This window comes from Malaclemys terrapin, chromosome 4, assembly GCF_027887155.1.
Source record: "Malaclemys terrapin pileata isolate rMalTer1 chromosome 4, rMalTer1.hap1, whole genome shotgun sequence".
Classification (NCBI taxonomy): Eukaryota; Metazoa; Chordata; order Testudines; family Emydidae; genus Malaclemys; species Malaclemys terrapin.
The window spans coordinates 6,663,797-6,677,249 of NC_071508.1; the positions used below are offsets into that span (position 1 = coordinate 6,663,797).

A 13,453-nucleotide genomic window follows, 5' to 3' on the forward strand; every position below is an offset into this window, starting at 1 on the left:
CACCCTCCTCTTGAAGATCAGAGTTGAGTCCCCTCTCCTGCCGCCTCTTTCCTTTCGCAAAGTTCCTCACAGAGGCCAGGGAGCCAGCCTGGCAAGGCAACTATGAGCCCCGCCTGGCAATAGCTGGTCTGGGCCAAGGTGCCAGTGTGCGTGGGCATCTGGCCTATGAGTGACCTCCCCACCCAGGACACAACCCAGCATCCCAGATACACACAGCCCCAGCAGCTCCGAGAGAGGATCTTTATTGGGAAAGGGCCTTTACAAAGCACAGTAGGACACGGGAGGTGCGGGGGGCAGCGTCCAGTACCCAGAACTCAGCCTGCAGACACGATATGCTCTGCTTCTTGCTGGGACTGGTGGGGCAGGGACGGGGAATCACAGCTCCTCTACTGCAGGGCAGGGCTTTACAGCGCCTGGCCTCATGGGCTTCCCCGCTCACACAGGCGCCAGACCTCAGTAGGCTGCGGAGGGTGGGGCTGGACCTTCCCCTCCTGGAAGGGGGCACTGGCAGAGGGCTCTCCATGCCCCTCCCTTGCTTTGCCAGGAGAAGGCAGCTGTGGGGGCTGGCATCGTCCCCTTATGTGGGTCCCATCTGTGCTGGGAAAAGCGACTGCTGCCCTTTTCAGATGGGAACCGCCCAGGTGCCCATGCACAAAGGGCAATGCTCAGTGCCAGCCACTCCACGTTTGGCAGAGGGCAGATCCCAAGCCCCAGAGTATCCAGCATGATAACACAGGACTACTCCACAGTGCACCAGCCTCTCCACGCACTGCCCAGGGCTGGGCCCGTTACGGACAGCACCATGCACAGTCCAGAGCTGACACGAGCCGGGAGACTGGGCCTGATTCCTGACCAGCTCCTACAGCACAAAGGCCCCTGGAGACCTCAACCAGGGCAGGAGGCACTCTGGGAGCAGCCCAGAGGGACTGATGCTAAACAGCCCCATAGCAAACCTCCTCTGTGGAATGGACTGGGAGTCCCGGCAGAACTGGGCTCCAGTGCCCTCTGGAGCAGTCACCGAGTCACCGTGGTGTGCAGGGTCCTCTCTCTGCCTCCAATCCCCTCCCACCAGGTTTGGAAGAGGGTGGGGGATTCTGCCAGGCCTGGCTGGCAGAGGGCAGTGGGGACAATCCAGCACCACAGTCAGTGGGCAAAACAGGGGGGAAGCTGCAGTGAGTTGGTGATGGTGGCGGGCATGGGGGGCATGGGCGGCCCCCTAGCCCACGTTCTCTCCATCCTCCTCCCCCAGTGCCTGCTCGTAAGCACACTTCTGCTGGTGCCGCTGCCCGCCGGGCCCTGCCCGCTCCTCCCGGGACCCATCGCTGTCCTGCTCAGACTCCCCCTCCGAGCCCGTTTCGTCCGAGTTCTCGGCCTCCAGGTAGCGGTAGCCCCGCACCTTGTGCCGCGGCTTGGGGATCTTGGGCACGCGGTAGAGTATGTGCCGTGCCAGCTTGTGCTCCATCCACAGGTAGGAGAGCACCGAGGCCACCAGGGTCAGCAGCATGATGGACAGCTTGGCCTAGGGGATGGGCGAGAGCACACTGAGCAGGGGTAGGGCTGGACTCTCCCCCACCCCTGTCCCCCACCAGCTGGGCCCACCCCTCCCCCCCAACCACCTGAGCCAGGCTGCCTGCCTCACCCAGAGGGGGAAATGATGGGAAAGGCAGTTCCAGGAAGGGGCTTGTCCTGACTGAGGCCGGGGCCAGGCCCATGACTAACCAGTTTGATCCAGAACCAAAGGAAAGTCTCAGCCCATTATGCCCGAGCCTCCAGGTCCTTGCAGCCCCACTGGGGAGCAGGGTTATTGCCCCTATGGCTAGAGAAAATGGCTCCTGTCCCACACCCTCTGCCCTCGGGACCCTGCCCCCCTGGGGATCATGGTGTCAGGCCTGCACCTCCCATGAACCCAGCCCCCTGTGCCCTGCCCCACAGAAGAGCAGGCTGGAAGCAGCCCCCGCTCACCTTCATGGGCAGCCCCGACCACAGGTACACCACAAAGATGGCCAGCGCCTGCCACCAGTGGTAGATGGTGAAGACGAAGTCCTGGCGCTCCTTGTCTTGGTACAGCATTCCCAGGAGCGCTGCAGGGGGACAGACAGACGGACATACAGACAGCAGGCATCAGACAGCGGCTCCTCCCCCATGCTGGACATGGTCACAGTTCCTGGGTCCACTGGGGCCCAGGGAGATGGGGGGCTTCCAACTGCACCGACGGACCCAAAGCCCCATTCCAGAGCCACTGGGCTACCCCCCTCCCCCCCTGGGGGAGGTATCATGGGGAGTGATGGGCAGGGTCCGGCTGGCATTGGGCCCGGGGCTCCACCCCACCTCCGCTGACCCCGCTACTCACTGCTAAGGCTGGTCTTGTTCAGGGCGCTGCCCAGCCCCCAGAGCGCAGCCACCAGGTAGAGCAGGGAGGCCTGGTCTGGGCCACGTGGCTTGGGCGCCCAGCAGAACAGGCCGATGAGCAGGATGGCATGGACGGCAGCTCCGGCCAGCAGTGGGGCCTGGCGGGGCAGGCGCAGCATGGACAGCGCCAGGCTGGAGCAGGCCGCAGCTGAGAAGCCGTAGGCCAGGATGATGTAGGCCAGCTTCTCCAGGCCAATGGCACAGACAGCATAATTCTGAGGTGAGGGGTAGATGCTGGTTAGCATAGCATGGCATGGCCGGCCCCCCACCAGAGTGCAGCCCCCCATCCCCCCCCCCCGCTCCCCAGCCCAGTGCAGCCCCCCCCCACTTCTGCTCCCCCAGCAAAGCACAGCCTCCCTGCTCCCCCAGCAGAGCGCACCCCCATCCAATCCCCCACCCCTTCTGCATGCAGCCCCACCACCATAGTGCAGCCAATCCAACCCCCCACCCCTTTGCCTGTGCCAGTCCCCCACCAGAGCACTGTACCCCACCCCTTCTGCTGTGGCCTCCCCAACCCCTACGGGGGACCCCGGAGAGGGGCGCAGCCGTACCAGGGAGAAGCCGGTGCAGACGAAGAGCACCTCGAAGCCGCTGTAGATGAAGAAGGGGAAGAGGTGGCGCAGGCGATAGTCCCGCATGTGCTTGAAGGGCAGCTGGAAGATGTTGCCCCAGCCGATGCTGCGCAGGTCGATTTCCTCCGTGGGGCGATAGGCTGAGCCGCATAGGATCAGCACCTGGGGGCGGGGGGTGAGTACGGGAGACCCTGAAACCCAGAGGGGTAGGGACCCTGCGCCAAGGGGGGGCACTGCCACTCCTTGCACAGGGTGAGCTAGGGAGTGATGGGAGGAGCTGGCCAGGGCTGTGGGTCAGGCTGGGTGTGAGGAGACAGCTGAGGGGGCCGTAGCCCTGAGGAGACCAATCCCCCTCTCCAGCAACTACCCCATTCCACAGCTCCCACCATGGGCTCCCTGACCCCACCGCACCCACCTGGGGGAGCTCAGATGGTGAGCATGGGGAGAGGGGTGGCACAGCATGGAGAGGAAAGCCCTGCCCCCATTCCTGCCCACCGGTCCATACCATGACCCTGGAGAGGAACGCCCCACCCACAGTCCATACCATGAGCATGGAAAGGAAGGTCCCACCCCGATCCTTTCTCTACAGGTCCAGTCTGTACCATGGGCATGGAGAGGAAGGCCCCGCCCCCGCTGCCCCACCCCACCAGTCCATACCATGAGCATGGAGGGGAAGGCCCCCACACACTCCCCTGCCGGTCCATACCATGAGCATGGAGAGGAAGGCTGTGCCCATGAGCACGCTCTCGACGATGATGAGGTTGATGCTGCGCGGCAGGTTCTGCAGCACGGTGGCGTTGAAGCCGGGGAGCATGCCTTTGCTCAGGGTGCCTGAGGAGCAAACATGGCGTCACAGCCCAGCCGGCCTGCAGGGGGCGCTCAGAGCCCCACCTAGAGGGGGGCGTGGGACTCAAGGTGGGCGCTCCGGCAGCGAGGAGGGGGCAGGGGCAGTGCCCAGGAGACGTGTCAGGGAGCAACAGGCAGGAGTGCTGGGGTGAGGGGAGTGGAAGTGGCAAGGATAAGGACGGGGCAGGAGGAGCCAGTCTGCCCTGGCTGGGTAATGCTGCCCCACCGCAGATGCTCACCGCAGTTCTTCACATTGCAGAGCGTGTGGTTCAGGTCGTACAGGTACGAATTCAGGAAGAAAAGCATGGGCATCTGGGCGCAGACGAAGCTCAGCTGGAACAGAGGAACAGGGAGGAGGTGAGGCCGTGGGGGTCTCCTACCGCAGCCCAGCGGCACCAGCACACTCCACTCCACCCGCAGCTCTGTGCCGGGACAGGAGGCCCCGCACTGCCCAGGGCCAGCCCCCGTGCCAGCACAGCCCACTGCATTTCCTGGACTTGGTGCAACCACACCTCCTGCTTCTCAACACATGAGAACCAAGCTGCAGCCAGACTGCCCCTGTGCCCAGCCCACCTCCTTGCCCCCCAAGCGCCTCCCCCTGCGCCCAGCCCACCTCCCTGCCCCCCCCGCGCCCAGCCCACCCCCCAGCACCTCCCCCACGCCCAGCCTCCCCGTTCTCCTACGCCCAGCCTAGCTCCATGCCCCCAATACAGCCCCAGTGCCTATCCCACCTCCCTGGCCACTCCCCAGTGCCTTGCTTTCCCCCATCCCCAGTACCCATGCGTCAGTGCCCAGCCAACTCCTAGCCCGTGGGCCATCTCCCCGCCCCCTCCCCAGTACCCCAGGCCCTGCCCTCACGTGGAAGCAGCCATAGAAGAGGCTCTGGAAGGTGATGATGTAGGTGTTGTAGGCACCACGTGGGGCACGCTGCTGCTCCAGCACATGCTCCTCCTTGTAGTTCACGTATTCGTAGTACTTCTGCGCCATCCTGCAGGGGGCGACGGTGAGCATGAAATGGGGGAGGGGAGTGTGGCGCAGCAGCCCCATGAGCCACACAGTGCCCACCGGGGGGGCACACCCCCTCCTCCCCAGGAACGCCAACACCCGAGCGCCCATCCCCCTGCAGCAACGCCCATGCCCCATTACCCGAGGGCCCCCCGCCCCCCAGCAGGTGGGGCCCTGCTCCATGGCAGCTCACCGGGTGACGTAGTTGCCCATGGAGGCCCAGAGGGGCACAATGGCCACACCGATGGCCACGGCCGAGGGCACCAGCGTGTAGTAGCGCTCCCAGTAGTTGGTGGAGACGAAGAGGGCGTAGATCCCCACGGCCAGAAACATGGTCCACTTGGTGCCGAAGAACCTGGGCAGCCATATGGGGAGCCGGGTCAGCAGTAGGACCCCCATGTCCCCATCCCCACCCCCCCATCCGCGGGGAGACATGGGGCTCTGTCTGCCTCAGGGGATAGGACTTGGGTCTGCTCACCACAGGGGGCACCAGCTCTGATCAGCCCCAGGGCAGGGACTGGCTCAGGGGGGCAGGAAATGGGACATGGGGCCTTTTCCCTCTAGGGGGCACCAGCTCCGATCCAGCCCCAGAGCAGGGGCTGGCTCGGGGGGTGGGATCTCTCGGGTGTGCTGGTTGCAGACTGGGCTGGTGGGCAGCAGGGCTTTGGAGCTGTGCTCCGGCTCCGCTCCAGCTCCAGGCAAAAACCTGCAGCTCCGCTGCTCCAGCTCCAGGCTCTGCTCCAAAGCCCTGGTGGGCAGGGCAGGTACCTGATGAGGACGGGCGTGTAGAACAGAGCCACGATGGGGGTGACGTTGATGCCCATCAGCATCTTGCTGTCGATGTCCTGCAGCCCCATGTTGCTGTATTTCACCTCCCGGTACGTCTCATCATAGTGCAGGATCAGCTGCATCTGTAGCAGGCCTGGGGGGGGGGGGGAGGGGCGGTCGCACCAGGGTGAATCCTGCCCTGCGCCCCACAAGCCCAGCCTAGCGCACGGGGGAGCTGAACCCAGAGGGACAGGGCCTCTTCCCCAGCCCACAGCCCCCTGCAGGATGGGGCGGCTGGGAAAGGATGGGGGAAGTTACCAGGGCCGAGGGGCTGGCACGCAGGGGCCCTGGATGCTTGGAATCAGGCTGAGATCTGACCCACCTCCATTCCTCCCCACACTCCCCTGGGATTGAGAGGTAGAGAGGCAGGACCCAGGGAGTGAGTGGAGTGGTAGGAACCCCCCAGCAGGTATCTGCACAGAGGAAAAGTTGTGGGGGCACCAGGAAAAACCCAGCAGCAGAGTTACGGGAGGGGGGCCCCAGATGCCGTATCCCAACATCATGCCCAGGGAGGGGGCAGCGGGTGGGGCCAGGGAGAGGCAGGGCAGTGGGTGGGCCATACTCAGGGAGACACCCAGGCTGAGGGTTGGGTGGGGTGGCAGGAGGCAGGTATGGTGGGGGAGCATATCCTGGTAGACGCTGTAGGTCAGCATCCTGTCCAGGCTGGGGGGCATTGGGTGGGCCCAGGAGAGGGGTGAGGCAGTGGGCCGGCCATACCCAGGTAGATGCCTGGGGGGAAGTGGGTGGGGACAGGAAAGGGATGGGGCAGTGGGCGGGGCCAGTGCAGGGCAGTGGGCAGGCCATACCCAGCTAGACGCCTGGGGGGCAGTGGGTGGGGCTGATATGGGGTAGTGGGCAGGCCATACCCAGCTAGACGCCTGGGGGGCAGTGGGTGGGGCTGATATGGGGTAGTGGGCAGGCCATACCCAGGTAGATGCCCGGGGGGCAGTGGGTGGGGCTGATATGGGGTAGTGGGCAGGCCATACCCAGGTAGATGCCCGGGGGGCAATGGGCAGGGCAGGGCAGAGGGCGGGCCATACCCAGGTAGACGCCATAGGTCAGCATCCCGCCCAGGCTGGCGGCCAGCACGTTTTTGACGACGGCGAGGCGCTTGCGGCGGAAGTACTTGCGCTCCTCCTCCTCCTCGTTATAGTCGGGGTTGGCACCCACAAAGTCGTCCAGCTGAGGAGAACCAGGGAGCCATGAGGGAGGTGGGGCCAGACCCAGGACCCCTTTTCCCAGGGGCCTGCTCCCCACGCTGGTCCATGGTGGGGCTCTGCCAGGCACTTCTGGAACTGCCAGCACAGCAGCTGCGCTCCTTGCCCACCAATCCCCATCCACACCCCCGCCAGACAGGGACACCCTCGGGCTGGAAGCACCGAGGGGCCCGGCTGGCCCTCACCCAGCTCGGCTCTGACCCTCCTCGGCCCACAGCTGCCAGGACATAGCGCACAGCCAGACAGGCTCAGCAGGGAATTGGGGTCTCACCTGCACCTCCCCCACATCCAGAATAGGCACGTCACCAGCTCCCACCACCAGTCCGTCAGCTGCCACCCCATTGCCCATGGCCTCCTGGTAGCAATCAGGGTCCTTCTCCATCGCTGCGTTGGCATTGCCGCCTGCAGGGCCACAGACATGGGAGAGAGAGAGGAATGGGAAAAAGTGCCACAACCTGGTCACAGCACTGCCAGTGCCCCTCACTCCTGACACCCCCTGCTATCCCAGCCCTGGGCTCCCCCACTGCTCTGCCAGTGCCCCTCACTCCCGACCCCCCCTGCTATCCCAGCCCTGGGTCCCCCACTGCTCTGCCAGTGCCCCTCACTCCCAACACCCACTGCTATCCCAGCCCTGGGCTCCCCCACTGCTCTGCCAGTGCCCCTCTCTCCCGACCCCCCCTGCTATCCCAGCCCTGGGCTCCCCCCACTGCTCTGCCAGTGCCCCTCTCTCCCGACCCCCCCTGCTATCCCAGCCCTGGGCTCCCCCCATTGCTCTGCCAGTGCCCCTCACTCCCAACACCCGCTGCTATCCCAGCCCTGGGCTCCCCCCACTGCTCTGCCAGTGCCCCTCACTCCCGACCCCCCCTGCTATCCCAGCCCTGGGCTCCCCCCACTGCTCTGCCAGTGCCCCTCTCTCCCGACCCCCCCTGCTATCCCAGCCCTGGGTCCCCCACTGCTCTGCCAGTGCTCCTCACTCCCGACACCCACTGCTATCCCAGCCCTGGGCTCCCCCACTGCTCTGCCAGTGCCCCTCACTCCCGACCCCCCCTGCTGTCCCAGCCCTGGGCTCCCCCACTGCTCTGCCAGTGCCCCTCTCTCCCGACCCCCCCTGCTATCCCAGCCCTGGGCTCCCCCCACTGCTCTGCCAGTGCCCCTCTCTCCCGACCCCCCCTGCTATCCCAGCCCTGGGCTCCCCCCATTGCTCTGCCAGTGCCCCTCACTCCCAACACCCGCTGCTATCCCAGCCCTGGGCTCCCCCCACTGCTCTGCCAGTGCCCCTCACTCCCGACCCCCGCTGCTATCCCAGCCCTGGGCTCCCCCCACTGCTCTGCCAGTGCCCCTCTCTCCCGACCCCCCCTGCTATCCCAGCCCTGGGTCCCCCACTGCTCTGCCAGTGCCCCTCTCTCCCGACCCCCCCCCTGCTATCCCAGCCCTGGGCTCCCCCACTGCTCTGCCAGTGCTCCTCACTCCCAACACCCCCTGCTATCCCAGCCCTGGGCTCCCCCCACTGCTCTGCCAGTGCCCCTCTCTCCCGACCCCCCCTGCTATCCCAGCCCTGGGCTCCCCCCACTGCTCTGCCAGTGCCCCTCACTCCCGACCCCCCCTGCTGTCCCAGCCCTGGGCTCCCCCACTGCTCTGCCAGTGCCCCTCACTCCCGACCCCCCCTGCTATCCCAGCCCTGGGCTCCCCCACTGCTCTGCCAGTGCTCCTCACTCCCAACACCCGCTGCTATCCCAGCCCTGGGCTCCCCCACTGCTCTGCCAGTGCTCCTCACTCCGGACCCCCCCTGCTATCCCAGCCCTGGGTCCCCCACTGCTCTGCCAGTGCTCCTCACTCCCAACACCCGCTGCTATCCCAGCCCTGGGCTCCCCACACTGCTCTGCCAGTGCCCCTCTCTCTCGACCCCCCCTGCTATCCCAGCCCTGGGTCCCCCACTGCTCTGCCAGTGCCCCTCTCTCCCTACCCCCCCTGCTATCCCAGCCCTGGGCTCCCCCCACTGCTCTGCCAGTGCCCCTCTCTCCCGACCCCCCCTGCTATCCCAGCCCTGGGCTCCCCCCACTGCTCTGCCAGTGCCCCTCCCTCCCGACCCCCCCTGCTATCCCAGCCCTGGGTTCCCCCCACTGCTCTGCCAGTGCCCCTCACTCCCGACCCCCCCTGCTATCCCAGCCCTGGGTCCCCCACTGCTCTGCCAGTGCCCCTCTCTCCCGACCCCCCCTGCTATCCCAGCCCTGGGCTCCCCCCACTGCTCTGCCAGTGCCCCTCTCTCCCGACCCCCCCTGCTATCCCAGCCCTGGGCTCCCCCCACTGCTCTGCCAGTGCCCCTCCCTCCCGACCCCCCCTGCTATCCCAGCCCTGGGCTCCCCATTGCTCTGCCAGTGCCCCTCCCTCCCAACACCCCCTGCTATCCCAGTCCTGGGTCCCCCGACTGCTCTGCCAGTGCCCCTCACTCCCGACCCCCCCTGCTATCCCGGCCCTGGGTCCCCCGACTGCTCTGCCAGTGCCCCTCACTCCCGACCCCCCCTGCTATCCCAGCCCTGGGTCCCCCATTGCTCTGCCAGTGCCCCTCACTCCCTACACCCCCTGCTATCCCAGCCCTGGGCTCCCCCCACAGCACTGCCAGTGCCCCTCCCTCCCAACCCCCCCTGCTATCCCAGCCCTGGGCTCCCCGACTGCTCTGCCAGTGCCCCTCACCCCCGACCCCCCCTGCTATCCCAGCCCGGGGCTCCCCCACTGCTCTGCCAGTGCCCCTCCCACCCGACCCGCCCTGCTATCCCAGCCCTGGGTCCCCCATTGCTCTGCCAGTGCCCCTCACTCCCAACCCCCCCCTGCTATCCCAGCCCTGGGTCCCTCATTGCTCTGCCAGTGCCCCTCACTCCCGACACCCCCTGCTATCCCAGCCCTGGGCTCCCCCACTGCTCTGCCAGTGCCCCTCACTCCCGACCTCCCCTGCTATCCCAGCCCTGGGTCCCCCACTGCTCTGCCAGTGCCCCTCACTCCCGACCCCCCCTGCTCTCCCAGCCCTGGGCTACCCCCACTGCTCTGCCAGTGCCCCTCACTCCCGACCCCCCCTGCTATCCCAGCCCTGGGTCCCCCATTGCTCTGCCAGTGCCCCTCACTCCCAACCCCCCCCTGCTATCCCAGCCCTGGGTCCCTCATTGCTCTGCCAGTGCCCCTCACTCCCGACACCCCCTGCTATCCCAGCCCTGGGCTCCCCCACTGCTCTGCCAGTGCCCCTCACTCCCGACCCCCCCTGCTATCCCAGCCCTGGGTCCCCCACTGCTCTGCCAGTGCCCCTCACTCCCGACCCCCCCTGCTATCCCAGCCCTGGGTCCCCCATTGCTCTGCCAGTGCCCCTCACTCCCGACACCCCCTGCTATCCCAGCCCTAGGCTCCCCCCATTGCTCTGCCAGTGCCCCTCACTCCCGACCCCCCCTGCTATCCCAGCCCTGGGCTTCCCCCACTGCTCTGCCAGTGCCCCTCACTCCCGACCCCCCCCTGCTATCCCAGCCCTGGGCTCCCCACACTGCTCTGCCAGTGCCCCTCACTCCCGACCCCCCCTGCTATCCCAGCCCTGGGTCCCCCATTGCTCTGCCAGTGCCCCTCCCACCCGACCCGCCCTGCTCTCCCAGCCCTGGGCTCCCCATTGCTCTGCCAGTGCCCCTCCCTCCCGACCCCCCTGCTATCCCAGCCCTGTGCTCCCCCCACTGCTCTGCCAGTGCCCCTCACTCCCGACACCCGCTGCTATCCCAGCCCTGGGCTCCCCCCACTGCTCTGCCAGTGCCCCTCACTCCCGACACCCCCTGCTATCCCAGCCCTGGGCTCCCCATTGCTCTGCCAGTGCCCCTCCCTCCCGACCCCCCCTGCTATCCCAGCCCTGGGCTCCCCATTGCTCTGCCAGTGCCCCTCCCTCCCGACACCCCCCTGCTATCCCAGCCCTGGGCTCCCCCGACTGCTCTGGCAGTGCCCCTCACTCCCGACCCCCCCTGCTATCCCAGCCCTGGGTCCCCCATTGCTCTGCCAGTGCCCCTCACTCCCGACCCCCCCTGCTATCCCAGCCCTGGGTCCCCCATTGCTCTGCCAGTGCCCCTCACTCCCAACCCCCCCTGCTATCCCAGCCCTGGGTCCCCCATTGCTCTGCCAGTGCTCCTCACTTCCTACACCCCCTGCTATCCCAGCCCTGGGCTCCCCCCACTGCTCTGCCAGTGCCCCTCACTCCCAACCCCCCCTGCTATCCCAGGCCTGGGTCCCCCACACGGCTTTGACAGTGCCCCTCACTCCCGACCCCCCCTGCTATCCCAGCCCTGGGCTCCCCCCACAGCACCGCCAGTGCCCCTCACTCTCAACCCCCTATGCTATCCCAGCCCTGGGCTCCCCACACTGCTCTGCCAGTGCCCCTCTCTCCCGACACCCCCTGCTATCCCAGCCCTGGGCTCCCCCCACAGCACCGTCAGTGCCCCTCACTCTCAACCCCCTATGCTATCCCAGCCCTGGGCTCCCCACACTGCTCTGCCAGTGCCCCTCTCTCCCGACACCCCCTGCTATCCCAGCCCTGGGCTCCCCCCACAGCACTGCCAGTGCTCCTCACTTCCTACACCCCCCTGCTCTCCCAGCCCTGGGCTCCCCCCACAACACTGCCAGTGCCCCTCACTTCCTATACCCCTGCTATCCCAGCTCTGGGTCCCCCATTGCTCTGCCAGTGCCCCTCACTCCCGACCCCCCCTGCTATCCCAGCCCTGGGTCCCCCATTGCTCTGCCAGTGCCCCTCACTCCCAACCCCCCCTGCTATCCCAGCCCTGGGCTCCCCCCACTGCTCTGCCAGTGCCCCTCACTCCCGACCCCCCCTGCTATCCCAGCCCTGGGTCCCCCCACAGCACTGCCAGTGCCCCTCCCTCCCGACCCCCCCTGGTATCCCAGCCCTGTGCTCCCCCCACTGCTCTGCCAGTGCCCCTCACTCCCGACCCCCCCCTTCTATCCCAGCCCTGGGTCCCCCATTGCTCTGCCAGTGCCCCTCCCTCCCGACCCCCCCCTGCTCTCCCAGCCCTGGGCTCCCCCACTGCTCTGCCAGTGCCCCTCCCTCCCGACCCCCCCCTTCTATCCCAGCCCTGGGTCCCCCATTGCTCTGCCAGTGCCCCTCACTCCCAACCCCCCCTGCTATCCCAGCCCTGGGTCCCCCATTGCTCTGCCAGTGCCCCTCCCTCCCGACCCCCCCTGCTATCCCAGCCCTGTGCTCCCCCCACTGCTCTGCCAGTGCCCCTCACTCCCGACCCCCCCTTCTATCCCAGCCCTGGGTCCCCCATTGCTCTGCCAGTGCCCCTCCCTCCCGACCCCCCTGCTCTCCCAGCCCTGGGCTCCCCCACTGCTCTGCCAGTGCCCCTCCCTCCCGACCCCCCCCTTCTATCCCAGCCCTGGGTCCCCCATTGCTCTGCCAGTGCCCCTCACTCCCAACCCCTCCTGCTATCCCAGCCCTGGGTCCCCCATTGCTCTGCCAGTGCCCCTCACTCCCAACCCCCCCTGCTATCCCAGCCCTGGGCTCCCCCCACTGCTCTGCCAGTGCCCCTCCCTCCCGACCCCCCCTGCTATCCCAGCCCTGGGTCCCCCACTGCTCTGCCAGTGCCCCTCACCCCCGACCCGCAGCCCCGTGGTTTGGGGGCAGGGTGGGTGGGGGAGGGGATTCAGGAAGTTCCGTCTGACACAGAAAAACCCAAGAATGAGCAGATTCTGCCGCAACAAGTGGCACTAACGGCGGGGGCGGTAGCGGGCGGTAGCTGGAGGGGGGGGAAGCAGGTGGGGGTGGGGCAGTTGCAGGAGTTCTTGGGCTGGGGAGGGGAGGAGGAGAACAAACGGGGGGGGGAATGGAGCAGGAGGGGGAGGAGAAGGAGGGAGGGAAGGAAGGGGGTGCAGGGAGGGGCGGAGGGGGGATCAAGCGCAGGGACCGCCCCGGTACCTGACTCCATGGCGCTGGTGAATCTCGCAGGCTCCGGGCCGGGCTGGGACCCGGGCCAGGGGAGGGAGCGGGCAGCACTTCCCCTTTCGGCCGGGAGGAGGGAGCGGGGGCATGTCTTAAAGTGGCAGGGCCCGCCCGGCCTGCCTCCGCGCTGTTACCTCCATCAAGGCTGCCCCTTGGGATGGAGATAGAGGGGTACGATCCGTTCCCCCTCCCGTGTCCCCCTGCCCCCCAGGACCTGATTGCTGAGGGACGCCCAGTTACAGCCCCTGCCCTGGAATATTGTGATGACACGAGGGCACTTGCTACTGGTGCGGGGACTCAGCTCCGGCGCTGCTCCTCCATCACCTTAACTCTGCCCGCATCTCCTTAACTCTGCCTCCTGCAGGGGCAGCAGTGGGGACTCGCCCAGCAAATACCCCATGGCCCCCCGAGGTGAGCACCCAGCAGGGCAGAGTTAAGGGGGCATCATTGCCCCATGTGGGAAGTGGCACCCGCACTAGGTGCTGCCGGTTCCCAAGGGTGTTGGGGTCAATTTGGGGTCAGGGCTGGGAGCAAATTGGTTCTGATCCGCTGGTAGCAAGATGGGGCTGACCCTCCCCCTGCCCTGGGGGTGAACAGGATGCCCCCCC

At 67.2% G+C, this 13,453-nt stretch overlaps 1 protein-coding gene across 1 annotated transcript; it reads right to left on the reverse strand.

The window, feature by feature from the left end:
* Positions 1 to 226: 226 nt before the first annotated feature.
* On the reverse strand, positions 227 to 12,899 carry UNC93B1 (unc-93 homolog B1, TLR signaling regulator). The gene is made up of 12 exons (XM_054025722.1): positions 12,822 to 12,899; positions 7,149 to 7,279; positions 6,701 to 6,842; positions 5,601 to 5,754; positions 5,026 to 5,187; positions 4,686 to 4,815; positions 4,067 to 4,160; positions 3,688 to 3,812; positions 2,961 to 3,143; positions 2,351 to 2,624; positions 1,963 to 2,081; positions 227 to 1,519 (listed from the first exon to the last, which is right to left on the reverse strand). The coding sequence occupies exons 1-12, from the start codon at positions 12,829 to 12,831 to the stop codon at positions 1,217 to 1,219; spliced, it is 1,827 nt and encodes a 608-aa protein (XP_053881697.1). The 5' UTR covers positions 12,832 to 12,899; the 3' UTR covers positions 227 to 1,216.
* Positions 12,900 to 13,453: the final 554 nt, after the last annotated feature.

Bases quoted from the DNA above. Each gene is read 5' to 3' on its own strand.
- UNC93B1 (XM_054025722.1), bottom strand. The intron at 2,625-2,960 runs GTACGGCTGCGC...CCCTCACCTCAG, and splicing joins TCTGCACCGGCTTCTCCCTG to AATTATGCTGTCTGTGCCAT. The intron at 2,082-2,350 runs GTGAGTAGCGGG...GTCCCCCTGCAG, and splicing joins GAACAAGACCAGCCTTAGCA to CGCTCCTGGGAATGCTGTAC.